The sequence below is a fragment of the Cynocephalus volans genome, chromosome X, assembly GCF_027409185.1.
Source record: "Cynocephalus volans isolate mCynVol1 chromosome X, mCynVol1.pri, whole genome shotgun sequence".
Taxonomy (NCBI): domain Eukaryota; kingdom Metazoa; phylum Chordata; class Mammalia; order Dermoptera; family Cynocephalidae; genus Cynocephalus; species Cynocephalus volans.
In genome coordinates this window covers 151,615,707-151,637,091 of record NC_084478.1, presented here as the reverse complement: position 1 = coordinate 151,637,091, position 21,385 = coordinate 151,615,707, and the positions used below count along the sequence as shown (strand labels likewise).

The window sequence follows — 21,385 nt, the reverse complement described above, 5'->3', positions numbered from 1 at the left end:
CCAAGTTGTTTGCAAGGGCTTACTTTTTTTTTTTTTTTAGACTTTCCAAGTTTGTCCTTCCAAATCTGTCTTCCTTCTGTTCTTTGTGTTGATCTCCAATCCTAGACCAAGCCTGCAGGGAGAGCTAGAACTTCCAGCACTGTGCTGAATTAAGAGTGCTGAGAGCATACATCCTTGCCTTGTTCCTGATCCCCTCAGGGGGAAGCACTCAGGATTCAGTCTTTCACTGTTATGTAAGATGCTAGCTGTTGGGGTTTTGTAGATACATTTTATCAGTTAAAGAAGTTCCTCTTTAACCTTAATTTTTTCCGGGGAGTTTTTTTTTTTTTTTTTTTTTTTTTTCTTCTTTTTGTTTTTGTTTTTTTTCTTTCCTTGAATGGGTGTTGAATTTTGTCAAGTGCTTTTTCTGCATCAGTTAATATTATCATGTGATTTTTCTATTTAGACTGTTAAGATTGTGGGTTACATTGAGTTTTGAATACTTAACCAACCATGCATCCCTGGGATGAATCCCATGGTATACAATTCTTTAAAAATATTGCTGAATTCTATTTGTTATATTTTGTTAAGGGTTTTTATTTTTCATTTTTTGCATATATATTCATGACGGTTATTGGTCTGCAGTTTTCTTTTTTTGTACTTTTTTATGGTTTTGGTGTTAGTGTAATAAGGATCTTATAAAGTGAATTGGGAAGTGGTCTCTCCTCTTTTGTTTTCTATAGATTGTGTAAAATTGGTATTGATTCTTCCTTAAACATTTGATAGAATTCTCCAGTGAAACCATATGGGCTTGGAGATTTATTTTTCCAGAGTTTTATATTGACAAATTGAATTTTTTTAATAGTTATAAGGCTTTTAAAATTTATTTATTAATTTTTAAAATTTGAATTGACACATTGTAATTATATACACTTATGGGGCACAATCTGATGTTTTGATACATTATAAGGCTTTTAAAATGATCTATTTCATGTTGGGTGTGTTGTGGTAGTTTTCGTATTCTGAGGTTTGTTTTATTTTATTATTTTATTTTATTTTATTTATGAGTTTGGTTTTCAAGATCACTAGAATTCATTTTTTTTTCCTGAGGTTTGTTTTATATCTGATTGTCTAATTGATATGTATAAAGTTCCTTATTATCCTTTTAATATCTCCTGGGTCTGAAGTGATATCCCGTTTTATTCCTGATATTGGTAATTTGTGTCTTCTCTCTCTTTTGTCTTGGTCTTGCTAGAGGTTTTACAATTTTATTGATCTTTTCGAAGCACCAGTTCTTTTTTTTAATTGGTTATGAATATTCATGGAGTACAAAGCTGATTGTCACCACTCGTGCGCAAGATGTGATGGCCAGATCCATACTGGCAACATGCCTGTTTCCACAAATTGTGATTATACCTGTGTCCCGCACCCAATTATCTCTGACCTCTCTTCCTATCTGCCTTTCCCCCACTTCACTTTATATCCCTAGGTGGGCTCTCTGCCTCTGCAACGCACCACTGTGGTCTTTCTTTCCTTCCTTCTTTCTCTCTTAGCACCAGCTCTTTCTGCATCATGTCGGGCTATACAAGAATCTCCAAGGCAGCCACTTCTTTCTTTTGAATTTGTGTTTTTCCTCTGTCCTACTTTACATAGTTCACATTTTGTTTCAATTGCAATTACCCATTCCTGTGCCCTTTCCTTTCCTCTTCTGCGTCTTGGCAGGCATTGCATTACTGTTTACCCTTCTTTTCGGCCTTGCTTTCGAAAGGTGACCATATCTTCGTGGTATCTCTAGAAAGTTTCATTTTTATCAAGATGGTTTGCATCATAATTGCACAAAACTGTGAGTTCTAATGAGAACCATTACAGCTACATTGTAGAAAACTTGCCTAATAAAAAACTGAAAGAACTTCGTAACTGTCAATTTTGAAAATGTCTAAGAACACCAGGCTTGGTGATACGATACTCAGGTTCAGGTCCTGGCTCTGCCACTTATAATGTCAGGTTAGACAGGGTGACTCTGTTGTGTCAGGCTTGCCCCGTAAAGCCTTATGAAGCCTCCAGTGGATCCAGGTGGATCTTGAAGTAGCTTAAAGCTTCCAGGAACTGGCCATACCCTATTTGTGATCCCTGGGGAGTGACAGAATTGGCCGTCATTGCTGCCTTTTTGTCTCATTTCTACTGCCCAGTCCGGCCTACCTGGACAATTCACTGTCACAGGAACAGAACTACCTTTAGCATTGCCATTTCTTTTTTTTTTTTTTTTTAATTTTATTTTGTCGATATACATTGTAGCTGATTAATGCTCCCCTAGCATTGCCATTTCTAAAGTTGTGCTTCTGAAATGCTCTCTGCCTAGAAATCCCCTTGCTATCTTCTCTGCTTGTTTGAATTCTAGCCACCCTTCAGGGCCAGATCAAGTACCCTCTGCCCAGCAAGGCCACCCAGATCAAACTGATGACTCCTCTGAACTCCAGTGAGAACCTCTGCCCAAGTGCTTGCCCAAGACCTTCAGTAGCTTTATCTCTGGGCATCATATTGGTTAGGAGCACAGGCTCTTGTCAAGACACACCTGGGCTTCAGTCTTGGCTCTTCCATTTCCTAGCTGCATGCCTTAGGCAACTGACTTCACCTCCCTGAACCTCAGTGGTCTCCTCTGTAAAATGCGGAGATCATCTCTGCCTGTCACGGTTCCTGTAAAGATCAAATAAAATGTCTTAAAAGCTACTAAGTGCCAAATAAATATTAGATATATATTTAATACAATAATAATTTAAAATCAAGGTTAAATGGAAAGATATTCACAAAATAATGTTGTAATAGGAGTTACAAAACTGTGGGTAAAGAAGGTTGAAATGTGTGTGTGTGTTTACAAACACAAACAAAAAAGAATGGGAAGGCACACTTCAAATGGTACTCAGGATGATGGTCAGCTCTGGGTTATGGGATAATCATTGGTTTTTATTTTCTTATCTATATTTTGAATTTTTGTACGTAGAACTGTAATAAATTTATAACTTTAAAATATTTTTTCTTGGTGCCTGGTAACAGGGATCGAGCCCTGGACCTTGTCAACACCATGTGCGAACCAACTGAGCTAACCATCCAGCACTTACAAATGATATTTTAAAAAGAAAAATCATGATCCGATGATATACTATTATTTGGTTATTTATACTCTACCATATTTCAGAAAGGGTTTAAAGCAGCATACAATATGGCAAGATAAACTTGAAATATAAAACAAAATGATGCTAAGGAGAAAATGTGAATAGGAAAGATGCTATGTAGTGACACTGATAAACATTTATCCTGACTGTCTCATATTTTTATCAAGTGTTTTTTAAAGAAGGAGTATCCTAGGATGTTCCTTAGTCATAATTTTAATAGGTAAGCTTACCTTGTAAAAGAAAGGCAGTAGTATACAATACAATGTAATAATATTAAATGATACATAAAAGAGAGAAGAATTTTCTGCTAGTTTTCAGTGAATTGAAGATTCTGATGATTTTGTTGTTGGCACAGTAGACAGTCCCAAAAAAGGCACGATAGCTATTATTTATATTATATTATACTTGTATAGTAAGTTGCAAGTTACAAATATACTTTTGGTTAGTGCTGGTTTTGCTCATCTGTTTTGCCTTAACTCCTTGGCTTATTCCTTCTTTGGAAATTGAGGAGCCTGGACAAGAAGATCTAACTTTGACCATCTGTAGTTTAGTAAAGTTGTAGTTTCACTTGTTTAGGAACATTTCCATTGATCCTTCCACTCGGAATTTTTATTGTATGTTAGTTGACCTATGTTATAAAATGTTCATCGTAGACTCGTATGATAGTAACATAATTTAAATGTCTTTTTCACAGAGAGACCTCTCTCCCCCAAGGCTGTCAAAGGATTTGAAAGTGCTCCACTTACCAAGAATTATTATACTGTGGTGAGTGTTCAAATAATGAACAAAAATTTTTATGGAATCGTTTCACATGTCAAACCACTGATGTGTTGAGGTGACACAAAAGGAAAGACTGAATAAAGTTGCACTGTGAGGATCCAATGCCATTTGCTTTACAATGGAGCTTTTCCACTTGTAGGCTTCTTATAGACATCTAAAAGTTTTACATCCACTGTACTGAAAAGTTAAGGGTGGCACAAAGATTCAGAGCAAGGCCTATTAAACAGCAGTGAAAGAGAAACTGGTTAATATGTAGGCATTGTTGAAATCCTGCAGTTAGACATAGCCTTACCAGATACGAGTATTTAGAAGGTGAATTCCCAAGTTCCTGTAATGTGGTAAGTTTTAAGTGATCGCATTCTGTGATTTTACTTTAGGATCAATTAATCCATTATTATATCCTGTTATAATTAATCCAATATTATATTCTCAATATTATCAACCTTGTCCTTGAGGAGAGCCCAAAAGGAAGACTGCCCTTTGGCACAGAGGGAGGAATGAAATGGCTCTGACTTGAACACAGATATGTCAAAATGTATTAGCTATAAATAGGGCATGTGCAATACTCAAAATAAGTTCCTGTTTGAAAAAGAAATTGCATAATTCTCTTTAATCTACTCTCTGCTTTCCTTCATGTCTCCTTTCCAGACTTGGCCCGTCACTAATGAAAAGGTCAGGTCATCATTACCTCTAAGTTTCCCTGTCTGATAGCCTTGTCATCTCCCCCCACCTGTGCTGAATACAGCCTCAGTTTTAACCCAGTGTCCTATGTGTGTTTGTACTGCATGCTCATTTCATTTTGCGCATGGATAAAGAGTTTTTAAGTATTTTTATATAGGAATATGAATGTCATTTGGTTACAAAAAATTAAATTTCACTCTTCAATGAATTTGCTCCATAATATTGACATGAGCATAGGTGATATGAAAAATCAAGGAGGAAGCTCATAGGTAATATGAACAATAATCATAGAGGACCATTTTGTCAATATTTTTCCTCTCACATTCCTGAGGTTAAAATATTACTTGGCAGAACTAAGCTCCCTTTTCCCTTCTTTCCTGACCAATTATTTTAGTTTCCAGGTGACTCCTAATGATTTAATTTTTGAAGAAAGTTTTCAGTTGAATGATGGATGAACTTGTTACCATAGCTTCTACCATTGCACCTCTGCTGATTCTACCAATTAAAATGTTGTTAGGATTATCCAAGGCAGAGTAACCTGTGTGATTTGGGGGCTTTATATAAATCCCATACATATTATGTACAAACTGACTGTACTGCAGTTTGTATAATCCACCTCTCACTGGAAGACATGTGCATTGTTTTTCCTGGTTCCTTGCTATTTTTAAACAATTCTGCAGTAAACATTTTATACTTGTACATGTGACTTTGCCAAAGTATGTAAAAGTCTGTAGGGTGGATTCCTAGAAGTTGAATTTTTGGGCCTAAAGATATATATGTTTTTTAAAAAATTGGTAGATATTTTCTCAACCCTTACACTTAATAAAGAAAAGAGAAGGTCTTGGGGAGCTCGTGATGGCTTATGAAGGATCTGTAGAACTTCTGTGTGAATATTGCTGAATTACTGAGTAGAGACCAGTTGGGAATATTGTTGTAACTAGTCATGGATGTAAAGAGATTTTGGCTTGTTGTTGTTTTTAAATCCACATTTCTTTGGCTTTAAATATTTAGGCAAATTTTTAGCATCAATTGATTCAAAATATGTTCTGAGTGTTCTGATTGTCCTTCTAATCTGTGTTAAATACCTGATACAAATCAAAAAATTTCTATCCCACCCACAGGATTTGGAGACCTGGAAAATCAAGTTCACCCACATGAAGGTGTCTCCATCTGATTTTATATTAACCTTTCTTCCCAATTAAGAGTCATTAATTGTAGACATTCCCTGTTGCTAGAACTATAAGAATACTAGTGACTGATTTTTACTCCACTTAAAAAAAGAACATTTTAATGATTATATAACTAATTATGTAAATAATTGTTTTTAAACAATCAGACAATATAGAAAAAAATATATAAATATGAAAATAAATATCACTTGTAATTCCACTACTTAAAAATAAGTACTATTAACATGTTGGCGAATATTGGCCAAACTTTGTTTGAGGTAGGCATGCAAGCGTGCTTCAAAAGTTTGTGGGAAAATAGAATTAAAAGATAATACAATCTTTCAATGAACTTCTTGAAGTACCATCATATATGTGTGTATATATATATAACCTGTTGATACATACGTGTGTCTATGGGGATGTGTGTGTATATTTTTTAAAAATTAAAACAGGAACTGTATATTCTTCATTATTTCTCCTTTATGGAAATTTTTCTATCCCCAAACCCCAACAATACTTGTCTCTGACCAGGTCTGTTCTTATGCTACCCAGGAAAGCCAGGGGTGTAATTCAGTTCAAATCTGAAGGCCTGAGAACCAGAGAGCCACTGGTGTATGTTTCATTCTGAGGGCAGGAGAAGACTGATGTTCCAGCTCAAGTAATCAGGCAGAGAGAACAAATTCTTCTTCCCTCTACCTTTTTGTTTCATTCAGGCCCTTAATGGATTACATGAAACCCACCCCCATTAGGGAGGCAATCTGTTTTATTCAGTTTACCAATAAAAATGCTATTCTCATTTGGAAATACCCCCACAGACACACCCAGAAGTAATGTTTAGCTAAATATCTGGGTACACTGTGATCCATTCAAGTTGACCCATAAAATTAACCATCACATCATGTAAACTTGGGCAGAATAGAGACCTTCTGGAATTTGCAAGCCTGCAGACATTCTCTCCCCTTTTTCGAGTTTCCAAGGGATTGTCTGCCGATTTCAGCCCCATTTAGGCCTTAATGCAATACTAGTGTCATGTCAATTGTGAAATGTTAAGTTCTCTAGTGTGACCAAAGTACCTTGGGCATCCAGCTTAGACTCACACCTGCCACAAGGCATATATAATATGCGTAACTGAGGCTTGGCCACTCCTGGCCTATTGTTTTGAATGAGAGCTTAGTATCCTTTAGGGACATGGCAGCCCAGAGGAAACTTTCATTGCCCCTGACCTTGGTTCCTTCATTGCCATTGCCTTTGTTGCCATGTGTTAAACTTCTCTCGCCATTGAAGAAAAGCATTTCATTTTCCTATTGATTATTTTTCTAATAATCTTCTTCTGCTCATTGGCTTTCTCTGTCCACTGTTACTTGATGTTTAATCCTGGCAGAGGATTAAACAGTAAAGAACAGAAAAAGGAATCTATGCAGCTTAGTTATCAGGCCTAATTTGTGTGCAGCACTTAGGTCTTGGCACCGATGGTCTCATTGGGAAGGCAGGACAGACATGATAGTGTAAGCCACATGGCAGAGAATGATGTAAAGTTGTAAAGTGTTGTAAGATGGGTGTCTCAAAATGCGGTTGGGAGATCCTTTGCATCAGAAGCACCTGGGGAGCTTGTTAGAATTACAGACATCCAGGCCCCATACCTGACTTGCTACATCAGAATTTCTGGTCATAGATCCCAGGAAACAGCATTTTGAACAACTCCCCCCACCCCTTCCACAACCTCTTCCCCTCAACACACAGGTGGTTTGGATGCTCACTTCAACTAAAATTTGAGAACCAATAAAGGCAAAGGTTGAATGGAGGAGGTAGGATTGAAGTCATGTCCTGGAGAAGGTCAGAACTTAGATAAACAGAGAAGAGATGAAAGGGAATTTAGGCAGGGGGAGTTGTATGAGCAAATTTCCCCAGGTAAAACTGTGGGTGCCTGTAATTAGTCTATCTTCCATCAAAATGTCCCTTGGAAATGAATTCAGTATAGTGGCAGGATACAAAATCAACACACAAAAATCAATATCCTTCCTATATGCCAATAACAACATAGCTGAAGAAGAAATCAAGAAGGAAATCTCATTCACTATAGCTACTAAAAAGTGACATACCTAGCAGTAAATTTAACCAAGGAGATGAAAGACTTCTACAATGAAAACTATAAAACATTGCTGAAAAAAATTAAAGAGGACATAATAAATGGAAAGATATCTCATATTCATGGATTAGAAGAATGAACATCATGAAAATGTCCAAAGCAATCCATACATTCAATGCAACCCCTATCAAAATACTAATGATGTTCTTCACAGAAAAAGAAAAAATGATCTTAAAATTTGTATGGAACTACAAAAGACCCCATATAGCTAAAGCAATCTTGAACAAAAAGAACAAAGTTGGAGGCATCATGCTTCCTGACTTCAAAATGTATTTAAAAGCTATAGTAACCAAAATAGCATGGTACTGGCATAAAAACAGACAAATTGACCAGTGGAATAGAATAGAGAGTCCCACAATAAACCCATGCACTTACAGTCAACTAATTGTTGACAAAGGTGTCAAAATATGCAGTGGGGACAGGACAGCCTCTTTAACAAATAGTGCTGGGAAGACTAGATATCCACCAGCAGAAAATTGAAACTAGACCCCTATCTCTCACCATACACGACAGCCTAATCAAAACAGATTAAAGACCTAAATTTAAGACCTGAAACTATGGAACTACTAGAAGAAAACACAGAGGAAATGCTACACAAAATGGGAGTGGGCAGTGCTTTTTCGAGGGAGACTACAAAGGCACAGACAGCTAAAGCAAAATTAAACAAATGGGATCACATCAAACTAAAAAGCTTCTGTACAGCACAGGGCACTATCAACAAAGCAAAGAAACAATCTACAGAATGGGAGAAAGTGTTTGCAAACTACACACCAGGCAAGGGGTAATATCCAGAATATATGAAGAACTCAAACAACTCAACAGCAAAAAACCCCAAATAACCTAATTAAAAAATGGGCAAATGACCTGGACAAACATTTCTCAGAAGACATATAAATGGCCAATGAGCACATGAAAACATGCTCAAAATCACTAATCATCAGGGAAATACAAATTAAAACCACAATGCTATATCTTCTTACCCCTGTTAGAATGGCTGTTACCAACAAGACAGAAAATAACAAATGCTGACGAGGATGCTGAGAAAAGGGGACCCTCCTACATTGTTGATGGGAACTTAAATTGGCACAGCCATTGTAGAAAACAGAATGGAGGTTCCTCAAAGAAATAAAAATAGATCTACCTTATGATCCAGCTATCCTACTACTGGGTATGTACCCAAAGGAAATGAAATCAATACATCAGAAAGACACCTGTGCTCTCATGTCCATCACAGCACTATTCACAGTAGTCAAGAGATGGAATCAACATAAATGCCCATCGATGGATGAATGGATAAAAAAAAAAAAACTGTGGTATATATATACGCAATGGAATACTACTTAGCTGTAAAAAGAAATAAGCTCTTATCATTTGCAGCAAGATGGATGGACCTGGCAACCATCCTGTTAAGTGAAGTAAGTCAGGCACAGAAACACAAATACTACATGGTCTCACTCGTATGGGGGATCTAAAAAAAAAAAAAAGAGGTAGAGAGTAGAATAATGGTTACCAGAGGCCAGGAGAGGAGGGAGGTGGGGGAGGAGAAAGGGTGGACCAATAGGTACAAAACTATGCTATCTATACTAAGTGAATCATTGTGCAGTATATGCACGTATTGTAACAACACACTGTACCCCACAAATATGTACAAGTAATTGTTAAAATTTTTTTTAAAAATTGGTGAATGTGGGTAATACATACACAGAGGGTCATTATATTATTTTCCTCTCTTTACTACATATGTGAATATTTATTTAGAATGATAAAAGAAATCACAAATTACAAGTTTTACAATTTGACAAATAGCACAAATATCACAAAATCCAGAAAAATAACATTCTACTTTTATTGACTGCTTGATATATCTATATATTACTTTTTTCTACTTTTTTGGCTACATATTCTTTGATTGTCCCTTCATAGTATGATAATTTTGTAATATCTCTTCTTTTTGTACATAGAGAATAGGGAAATAATTTAGTCCTTCCTCTGGCATGATTGATCAAAATATTTTTTAAGTGACAGAATGCAAAATAAAGAAATATATCTTAACACTCAGGTACACTAGCTGTTTGTAGTACTGCTGCAGGTTTGTGTTAGGTATTGATGAGACCTGAATCCTTTGTTAACAATTTTTTATATCTGATTATAGACAGTCCCCAACATCATATGCATTCACTACAAACTGTACTTTGAGTACCCATACAATCATTTTGTTTTTCAGATACTCAACACTTTATTATAAAATAACTTTGTGGTAGATGATTTTGCCCAACTGTAGGTTAATGTAAGTGTTCTGAGCATGTTTAAGGTAGGCTAGGCTAAGCTATGATGTTTGGTAGGTTAGGCGTCTTAAGTATATTTTCGGCTTACAGTATTTTCAGCCTACATTGGGTTTATTGGGACATAACCCCATCATAAGTCAAGAAGCATCTGTATTTGACATTTTCTATAGACTACTTTCTGGCTTCATACATTTCAAGCTTTTTTCTCCTCTAATACCCACTTAACTTCCAGTGCCAGGCACTCTAGAACACCTCTGGCCCTGCACCTTGGTGTTACCTAAGCGTATGACCATGTAAGCACAGTGCTAGGACCCTCCCAGGGCCTTGGCAGGGGGCCCGAAGCTTAAGCTTTATCAGCTCCCTGGCACATCAGCCTCTGCTGATAAAGAAAATGGAGAGAAAAACAGATTGGTAGGAACAAATCAGCATGTGACCTCTGGTCTCCTGACTGCACTTGACAGTTTTTTCTACTAGAACATGTTTTAAAAATCTTTTAAAAAAAATCTTTCCATTAAAACCACCTCTTGCTTTTGATTTTTTTTACATGATTCTTTGAGTAAATTTAATTTTCATCTTGTAAATCATTGTGGTTCTCAAAAGTGAGGTTTTTTGCATAACTTGACCCATCGTAAGCACTATTTATATGGGTAAATACAAGCTTGAAGTTAGAAAAGAATCCAGAGAAGTGATGTACTACTTCAAATCTCCATCTAGTCATACTACATCTGTTATTCTCTCCTCCACAGGGCATGGTTACTGTTTTAATTAATTTGCAAATAACAAAAACAGTTTTGAAATAGCTAATGTCTAATTTAATGTCTAGTTCCTACATTTTATTATGCCTTTTTGAAGAGACCATGGTTATCTCATAATCATGAATATTAGTTTTCCTGGGGGAAAAAACAGTCCATTTGTAAACTAAAATGCCTTTATTTTTCAGTAAATAAAAAAAATAAATAAATCTGCGTCTTCTGCTGGTACATTCCAGGCAAATGTCACCATTTTAAACATAAGGAAATAACTTTCCTAATATATAAATAGAAGATGCCCAAGACAATATGGCGGGGGGGAATGATGTATAGCCATGTGCTAAATATCTCTGTAATCAAAGATAAAGATGCTTTTAATTTAAGTACAATCCTATTATAATTTTGCTTTGAGTAAATATCACTGGGGATAGCAATACTACATTATGGTAATATGAACAACATATTAAATCCTAAATTCAGCACAGAATGGTACTCTAGATTATTTTTAAGGTGTTTACCTCAATAACAATGTAACAGTACCTCAATATCTAATTTTAGAAAATGAACCTAGCCCTCTCTTCCATCATTCTACTTCTAATAAAAGCTTGTTTTAAAGGCAACTATCAACTACATGGTTAGATTGGATACACCTTCATCCGTACACCTAAATGAGCAGAAACTCCAAGGATCTGTTAAATTATCAGAGGCAACATAAAAGGCTAATCTGGGGAACTTCTTTCTGCTTTCTTATTTTATAAAACACTATGATCATTTTTAGAGCTGAAAACTTTTGGTTGGAAACTCATACATAACCAGTGTACATAAAGTAAGAGTGAAAGAACATAACATCATGCTGCAAAAACAAATATCATTTGAGACTATGAAAATTTATAACACTTGTTGAAAGAAGGCATTCATTTCTATTCATTCTTTATAATTTTTTATAAAACAGAAAATTTGGGAAGAAAAACTAAGCAAGAAGTACACAGATAACCCTTTACCTTTTCATGCCATCTGTAACTCTTCTGCATTGTGTAGGACTTTGGTAAAAGTATTTTATATGTGATTATTAGGCATAATATTCAAGAGAGAAGACTCATTCTCTTCCTTTTTTTTTTTTTTTTTAATAAAGTATTTGTATATGGAATAAACACCCTAGGATCGCCACAACTGGCTTGGACTTCAGGCTCTCAAGTGTTGTTGGATGTGGGCCTTCCAAAACAAAATATGATTTCTATACTCTTTATTGTGTAGTTACAGATGTGAAGATTGGTTTTGTGAGTCTAGACATGGTGTGAAAGACATTCGATTCCCGGAGCTCTTCCATGTTTTTGTAGGTTTCTCAGTGCTGGCCTCTCATCCTTGCTTGGCAATCGTACACCAAAAGATTGAGTTTTGGAAATCAAAAATTTCAGCCTGGTTTCAGCCCCTCTGCAAAAGGTGATATATGTGATTGTTTCCTCCTTTTCACCCTTCTCTTTCTTTTTCCTTGATGTTTTGTCTTTTGTCATGGTTTAAAATTCAAAAGGTAAAAAAATTTTTTTTTCTTCCTGTCAACCAGCCATTTTCTCTGTTTTAGTCACTTAGGGCTGCTATAACAATACTACAGCCGGGTTATATTCTTTTCTCACCTATGTTTATGTTTGAAAATTTCATGGTAAAGAGTTCTAAAAAAAAAAAAAAATGTCTCTTGGAAGATGGAATTAAAGAATTCCATTAAATTAAAGACCTCACTACAGCTACTGCAACACACTGTAGTAAAGCTGTCCCTTGTGCTGTCACAAATAGGCCAGACTCACAGTAATCCTAACATTCAACTCTGGGAATGAGCTTCTGTCTGCAGAGTGAGAGATGTTTATTTCCCTGCATCCAAATAGGAAACTATAATCAGTAAAGACCAGTTATTTTAGTTCGTTGTGTGTTGCTGCAACAGAACACCTGAGACTGGGTAATTTATAAAGAACAGAGGTTTATTTGGCTTATGATTCTGGGACAGCTGCACCTGGCACAGGTCTCAGGCTGCTTCTACTCGTGGCGGAAAGCAGCAGGCAACTGGCGGGTACAAGCAGATCACATGGTGAGAGGAAGCAAGAAAAAGAGAGGGGAGGTGCCAGGGTCTTTTAAACAATCAGCCCTCACGGGAACTAATAGAGTGAGATCTCACTCAGGCCCCCCTCCCCCAGGGAGAGCATTAATCCATTCATGAGGGATCCGCCCACTCAAACAGTTCCCAACAGTGCCACAGTGGGGATCAGATTTCCACATGAGGTTTGGCGGGGACAACACATCCAAACTCTATCACCAGTTTTATTTATTTTATTTTAACTTTCTTCTACCTTATGTAACTTACACTAGATGCCTAAAGGGCATGTCTTACAGCACCTACATGAACTAGGAAAGATGGGAGGAAGGCTGTGACCTGTTAAATCACAAAAATCCCGGAAAGCTGCCTGTAACCCTTGCTCCATCCTCCCACCTCTGCTCACCCTCATTTTTTCTCTCACTCATCTATCTACCCACTTGCTCCCACCCAGAATCTTCTCTACCTTTTTAGCGCTCACCTGCTATTTTTATTCCACCAGCCTAAACTACCTTACACCTCTGTCCATTGATTCTCATCTCCTTATCCCCTATTCCTTTTTACCTATTACCCTATTACTTTTTACTCTTCCTGTCTTACCCCTCCATACACCTCTTCCATCTGAGGGCTGGAGGTAGAGGAAATGACAAGATTTTATGGAGCTAGTGAGTCTATCTGACAGTAATGGGAGATAGTGCTGCTTGGTTTTGTGAAAGCAAAAGACATGGCAGTGCAAAATCAATCACTGCACTTGAACATAGGCAGTTTTACTGGCATATAAGTCAAATATGACATAAATACAGCAATATAATTGCCTTTTTCTGTCTCAAAGGACTTTACCAACATTAACTCATTTTACAGGCACCATAATTATCTCTGAATTCCTATAATATGATATTTTTTGCTTTGATTTAAAGTTTCCTGAGGCCATTATAGTCTTCTTTTATCATTGGACATACCTCTCAGTTCAGCCATTATTTATATATTTTAGCCACTTAAAATAATTTCTTCATACTTGTATGGCTCTTTCCCTTTGGAAAACATAATTATAAAAATGAACTTACTCTAAAGCTTTTCCAGGAAATGTTGGAAATGCATTTTACTGGGAAATCAATAGCCCAGGATGCAGGTGCAAAAGACCTCCACCTTTTTTTCTATGGTGTCTCAGCATCTGTTTTATTCTGAATTCTGGCAAAGGTTAGTTGAACAAAAAGATGCAGAGTCAGGGAGGCAAAGGCTGTGTCTGGACATAGACTATTTGAGTGGATTTCATCTCTGTCAAATTGTGCTGCTCTGAAGTTGGTTAGCTTGCCAAACTCCTTGCCTTCTGACTCACCACTGAGGCCTTCTGTTTGGGAACACATAGCCTTCTCTGTCTGCTTCCCTTCTTATCCTTTTACATTAGATGCCGTGTGGCCTGAAAAATAAAGACCGTCTCAGAAGTTCATCAGTTGGTCTTTTGAGATTGAGGAAAGCAATAAAAGTCCAAGTGAATCTGGGAAAGAATCCCAAGCATGCACCCCAGTAAGCATCTCTGCTAATCAAACCACAGCAAGGGCAGTTCTATTTAATATATTGCCATTTGGATTGGGGAGGGGGCATAGTTTGATGAAAAAGACTTATTAACCACCTTTGTCATTTTTAGTTTTGTAAGTTGGCATTCTGCCACCCTCAAAACTTGCAATAGAATGAGTTTAATGTACATTTCCATTTAGCTTTCCAGAGCTCAGTCCAAGGCAGCAGGACTTTGGTCTGTCCCATGCCAGTGGTTATAGCAGAGCTGGCACCCCTAGAAAGTGCATTGCCACGCCTAGCGAATAAACCCATTGGAGTAGGATAGTTGGCACCTTTCTTGAAAAAAATCTTGGCAATTTTATTTAAAAGAGCCCCCACAAAATAGCATTTTGGAGGAAGTTGAAGTAATAAAGCTATTTCAATGGGGAGAGGGAGGTTGAATTATATCAATCATGGAATGAAAGTAATGTTTAATTGTTTTAAAAATCATATTTTATGATGAAAATATTATCTGTGGTTTTTCTAATTTAAAAATCCCCTTCAGGCAATGGCTAGTTTTGTTTTTCTTTATTTCAACAGACATTTTAATTCAGGTAATGTGACAGTTTTAGACAACAGTACTTGAAAGGAGAGTGAGGATGTGAGATAGCTCATTACCAGACATGGTCTTTTTCAGAAAAGTGTGTACAAAAGGATGATTACAAGATTTTATTCCCTCCTGAATATAAGAGGGAAGGCATGTCACCATCCTTTTTCACTCCCAATACAAATACTATAGATAACCAAATAAATATTTTTAATAAAGGAATCTGCATATGAGTCTTACCTCCTCCTTGGTGCTTAATAAAATATGGTACTATTGAATTCTAGTGCAGTTCTTTCCATTTCTATGGATAAAAAAAATGAATATTAGTGCTGAGTGTGAATATAAGAGATTACTTGAGGCACTGCAGTAAATAACAGCCTAGGTGGGCAGAGAGATAAGATGATGGACAAACTTGAGTTTGGGGGAACACCCACACTGAATAAGGACATGGAGTCAGGAAAAAAAACCAGAATTTTTATTAACACATGAGAAATTTGTGCTTTGACTGTTTTTTAATAACAGCTTTATTGAGATATAACTCACATACCATAAAATCCACCATTTTAAAGTGTGCAATTCATTGTTTTTAGTGTATTCACAGAGTTGTGCAATGATCACCATTATCTCATCTAACTTTGTAACACTGTCAGCACCCCAGTAAGAAACCCTGTACCCATTAGCAGTTACTCCCCTCAACCCATTCCCTCCAGGCCCTGGCAATTACTAATCTACTTTCTGGCTCTATGGATTTTGCCTATTCTGGAAGTTTCATATAAATGGAATTATATAATATGTGGCCTTTTGTGTCTGGCTTCTTTTACTTAGCATAATATTTTCAAGGTTCACCCATTTTATAGCATGTATCAGTACTTCTTTTCTTTTTATGGCTGAATAATATTCCATTGTATGAATATACCAGGTTTTGTTTATCCGTTTATTAGTTGATGGGCCTTTGGGTTGTTTCCACTTTTGAGTTATTATTAATAATGCTGCTGTGAACATTCATGTGCAAATTTTTGTGTGGACATACGTTTTCATTTCTGTAGGAGTTGAATTGCTAGGTTATATGGTAACTCTATGTTTGACTTTTTGATGACTGTTTTCCACAGTGGCTGTACCATTTTACATTTCTACCAGCAAGGTATGAGAGTTCCAGTTTCTCCACATCCTCACCAACACTTGTTATTGTCTGCTCTTTTTTTATTATAGACACCCTAGTGGGTGTGAAGAAGTAACTCATTGTGGTTTTGACTGGCATTTTCCTAATAGTTAATGATGCTGAATGTGCTTATTGGCCATTTGTATATATTCTTCAGACAAATTGTTCAAATCCTTTGCTAACTTTTAATTGATATTTTTATTATTGAGTTGTAAGCATTCTTTATATATTCTGAATACTAGACCCTTATCAGATATATGATTTTCAAGTATTTCTCCCATTCTGTGAGTTGTCTTTTCACTTTATTGATAATGTCCTTTGACACAAAAGTTTTTAATTTTGATGAATTCTAATTTACCTATTATTTCTTTTGTTGCTTATGCTTTTGGTGTCATCCAAGAATCCATTCTCAAATTCAAGATCATGATGATTTCTTCCTCTGTTTTCTTTGAGTTAGGTATCTTTCCTTTTTTCTCTCCTTCTTTCTTAGCACCCAGTTATGAGTGAGGACATGCAGTATTTCTCTTTCTGTGTCTGGCTCATTTCACTTAACATAATTTTCTCCAGATTTGTAATAATGAATATGCTAATAAAAATATATTAAATGGAAAAAAAGCAGTTATGTAGATTTAACTCTTAAATCCATTTTGAGTTTATTTTTTTTTGTGGTGTGGAGTAGGAGCGTAAATTCTTCCTTTTGCATGTGAATATCCAGTTTCTCCAGCACCATTTGTTGAAAAGACTATTCTTTCCTCATTGAATGGTCTTGGCATCCTTGTCAAAAATCAACTGACCTGGGCCAGCCCATGGCTCACTTGGGAGAGTGTGGTGCTGATAACACTAAGGCCATGGGTTCAGATCCTTATATAGGGATGGCCGGTTAGCTCACTTGGGAGGGTATGGTGCTGACAACACCAAGTCAAGGGTTAAGATCCCCTTTCCAGTCATCTTTTAAAAAAAAATAATCAATTGACCATAGATGTTTGGGTTCATTTCTGGACTCTGAATTCCACTCCATTTATCTATATATCTATTCATGTGCTAGTACTAGGTATCTTTTTTATTATTTTATTTTTTAATTGATAGATAAATTATGTGTATTTATGTGTACAACATGATGTTTTGAAATATATACATTGTGGAATGACTAAATCTAGCTAAATAACCTATGCATTACCTCACATAGTTATCATTTTTGTGATGAGGATACTTAGCATCTGCTCTCTCAGCAATTTCCAAGAATATAATATATTGTTATTAACTATAGTCACCATGTTGTACAATATATCTCTTGAACTTATTCCTCTTATCTAATGAAAATTTTGTATCATTTAACCAACATCACCCTAACCCTTCTCGTACACCACCACCCCAACCCCTGGTAATCACCATTCTACTCTCTAGTTCTATGAGATCAACATTTTTAGATTCACATATGAATGAGATGGTGTGGTATTTGTATTTTTGTGCCTGGCTTGTTTCACTTAACATAATATCCTCCAGGTTTATCCATGTTATCACAAATGGCATGTCCTCCACCCAGCCTCCCCCTTCCCCTCTGCCCATCCCCACCTCCACCCCCAGCAACCCCAGGTCTGTTCTCTCCCTCTGCAAGTCCAATGGACCACTGTGGTCTTTCTTTCCTTCCTTCTTTCTTTCTTACCTCCCACTTTTGAGTGAAGATGTGGTATTTTCCCCTTCTGTGCCTGGCTTATTTTGCTTAATGTAATTTTCTCCATGCTCATCCATGTTGCTGTGAATGGCAGAATTTCATTCTTTTTTAGGGCTGAGTAATATTCCATTGTGTATAAATACCACATTTTCCTTATCCAGTTGTCTGTTGATGGACATTTAGGTTGGTTCCATATCTTGGCTATTGTAAATAGAGCTGCAATGAACATGGGAGTGTGGGTATTCCTTTAACATGATGATTTTCATTCCTTTGGGTATATACCCAGAAGTGGGATTGCTGGATCATATAGTTACCATATTTTTGGTGTGTGTGGTGAGAACAATTAAGATCTACTCTCTCAGCAAACAAAGTATACAATACATTATTATCAACTATAGTCACTATGCTGTACATTAGGTCTCCAAAACTTATTCATCTTGTAACTGGAAGTTTGTACCCTTTGCCCAATGTCTTTTTTCCCCAATCCCAGCCCCTGGAAACCACCACTCTCCTCTCTGTTGCTATGAGTTTAATTTTTTTTTTTTTTTAGATTCTCCATGGAAGTGAGATCATGTAGTATTGGTCTTTCTGTATCTGGCGTATTTCACTTAGTATGTCCTCCAGGTTCATCCATGTTGTTGCAAAGACCAATGTCAAGGAAATTTTCCCTAATGTCATTTTCTAAAAATTTTAAGGTTTCAGGTCCTATGTTTAAGTCTTTAATCCATTTCAAGTTGATTTTTGTGTACAATGTAAGATAAGAGTTTAATTTTATTTACCTGTATGTGGTTGTCCAGTTTTCCCAACACCATTTATGGAAGAGACAATCATTTCCCCATTGTATATTGTTGGCACCATTGTTGAAAATTAGTTGACCATATATGTATGGATTTATATCTGGGCTGTCTGTTCTGCTCCATTGGTCTGTGTGTCTGTTTTTATGTCTCTACCATACTGTTTTGATTACTATAGCTTTGTAAAATAATTTAAAAGCAGGAAGTGTGATGCCTGAAGCTTTGTTCTTCTTGCTCAAGATTGCTTAGGCTATTTGGAGTCTTTTGTGTTTTCGTATAAATTTTAGGATTGCTTTTTCTATTTCTGTGAAAAATGCCATTGAAATTTTGAATCCATTTGTCAATATCCACAGAATAACTTGCTGGGATTTTGATTGGGATTGTGTTGAATCTATAGGCCAAGTTGGGAAGAACTGACATCTTGAGAATGTTGAGTCTTCCTATCCATGAACGTGAAATATCTGTTTATTTAGTTCTTCTTTGATTTCTTTCATCAGAGTTTTGTAATTTTCCTTGTACAGATTTTAGACATATTTTGTTAGATATATATCTATTTCATTTTTGGGGGTGCTAATGGAAATGGTATTGTGATTTTAGTTTCAGATTCTAAATGTTCATTCCTGATATATAGGAAAGTGATTGACTTACGTATTGACCTTGTATCCTGCAATCTTTCTATAATTGTTCATTAGCTAATTCATTCTTATTTTCTACATAGACAAACATGTCATCTGAGAAAAAAGACAGTTCTATTTTTTTCTTTCCAATCTGTGTACATTTTATTTTATTTTATTGTCTTATGGTATTAGCTAGGACTTCAAGTACAATATTAAAAAGGAGTGGTGTGAGGAGACATCCTTGCCTTTTTCCTGATCTTAGCAGAAATGCTTCTAGTTTTCACTATTGAATATGATGCTAACTGTAAGTTTTCTTTTTTGTAGGTGTTCTTTATCAAGTTGAGAAACTGTTCCTAGTTTGCTGACAGTTTTTTTTAGATTATGAGTGGGTACGTTTTTGTCAAATGTTTTTTTTCCATCTATGGATATGATCATATGATTTTTTTCTCTAGTTCATGTTGATATGATCAATTATACTAATTGTACTTTTTAATGAATGTTGAAATAGTCTTGCATACCTGGAATAAATTCTACTTGGTTATGGTATAAAATTTGTTTTTGTATATTGCTGTATTTTATTTGTTAATATTTTTGTTGAGGGTTTTTCCATCTAAGTTTATGAGAACTATTGGTCTGTAGTTTTTTGTTGTTGCTGTTTTCTTATAGTGTCTTTGTCTGGTTTTGGTATTAGAGTAATACTGGCTTCATAGAATGAGTTAAGAAGAACTCCCTCTGCTTCTATCTTTTGGAAGAGTTTGTAGAGAATTGATATAATTCCTTCCTTAAATGTTTGATAGAATTCAGCAGTGAACTCATATGGTCCTGTATTTTCTGTTTTGGAAAGCTTATTATTGATTCAATTTCTTTAATAGATATAGGCTTACTCAGATTGTCTGTTTCTTCTCCGTTGAGTGTTGGCAGATTATGTCTTAAAGGAATTTGTTCATTTCATCTAGGTTATCGAATTTTGGGGTGTAGAGTTTGTATTAGTCTGTTTCTGTTGCTATAACAGAATACCTGAAACTGGGTAATTTATAAAGAAATACAATTTATTTCTCATAGTTTCAGAGGTTAAGAAGTCCAAAGTCCAGGGAACACATCCTAGTTAGGGGCTTGTTGTTTGTGGTGGTGACTCTGTACAGTGATGCGGGGTATCACGTGGTGAAATGGCTGAACAAGAGAGAGCTAACCTGCTCACTTGCTCTCCTTATAAAGTCATCAGCACCGTACCCATTGCTTCTTGAATAGATCAATCCATTCACAAGGGTATGGTCCTCACAATCTAATCACCTTGTAAAGACCCCACCTGTCAGTTACCATAATAGGAATTTCCCACCCTCTTAACACTGTCACAGTGGGGATTAAGTTTCTAATACATGAACCTTTAGGGGACACATTCAAACAATAGCAGAGTTGTTCATAGTTTTCCTTTATTATTTTTTTAGCGTCCATGGGAGCTGTAGCAATGTCCCCTCTTTCATTTCTGATATTAGTAATTTGTATCTTCTCTTTCTCTTTTTTTTTCTTTGTGAGCCTGGCAAGAGGTTCATCAATTATACTGATCTTTTAAAATAGTCAGCTTTTGGTTTCACTGAATTTTTTCTACTGATTTCCTGTTTCCAATTTCACTGTTTTGGGCTCTAATTTTTATTATTTCTTTTCTTCCCCTTATGTTGGATTTAATTTGCTCTTCCTTTTTCTAGGAAAAAAATCCTAAGGTGGAAGCTTAGATTATTTATTTTAGATTTTTGTTCTTAGTATATGCATTCAATGCTATAAATTTCCCCCTAAGCACTGCTTTCCATGCATTACACAAATTTTGATAAGCTGTATTTTCATTTTCATTTAGTTCAAAATATTTTAAAATTTCTCTTGAAATTTCTTTTCTAGAAAAGAAATATATTATTTATAAGTGTGTTGTTTAATCTTCAAGTATTTGTCTGTTATTGATTTCTAGGTTGATTCCATTCTGGTCTGAGAACATGCATGCTATGATTTCTATT

General features: G+C 35.9%; 1 protein-coding gene across 2 annotated transcripts in view; it reads left to right on the top strand.

Annotated features, from left to right (window-relative positions):
• The window catches only part of ARHGEF6 (Rac/Cdc42 guanine nucleotide exchange factor 6), an 87,823-nt gene that overhangs the window by 10,224 nt on the left and 56,214 nt on the right, over nucleotides 1-21,385 (top strand). For both annotated transcript variants that reach the window (XM_063083078.1, XM_063083077.1), the window contains one exon: nucleotides 3,844-3,914. In XM_063083078.1, the coding sequence (XP_062939148.1) occupies nucleotides 3,844-3,914 (71 nt within the window). The remainder of the gene's footprint in view (nucleotides 1-3,843; nucleotides 3,915-21,385) is intronic.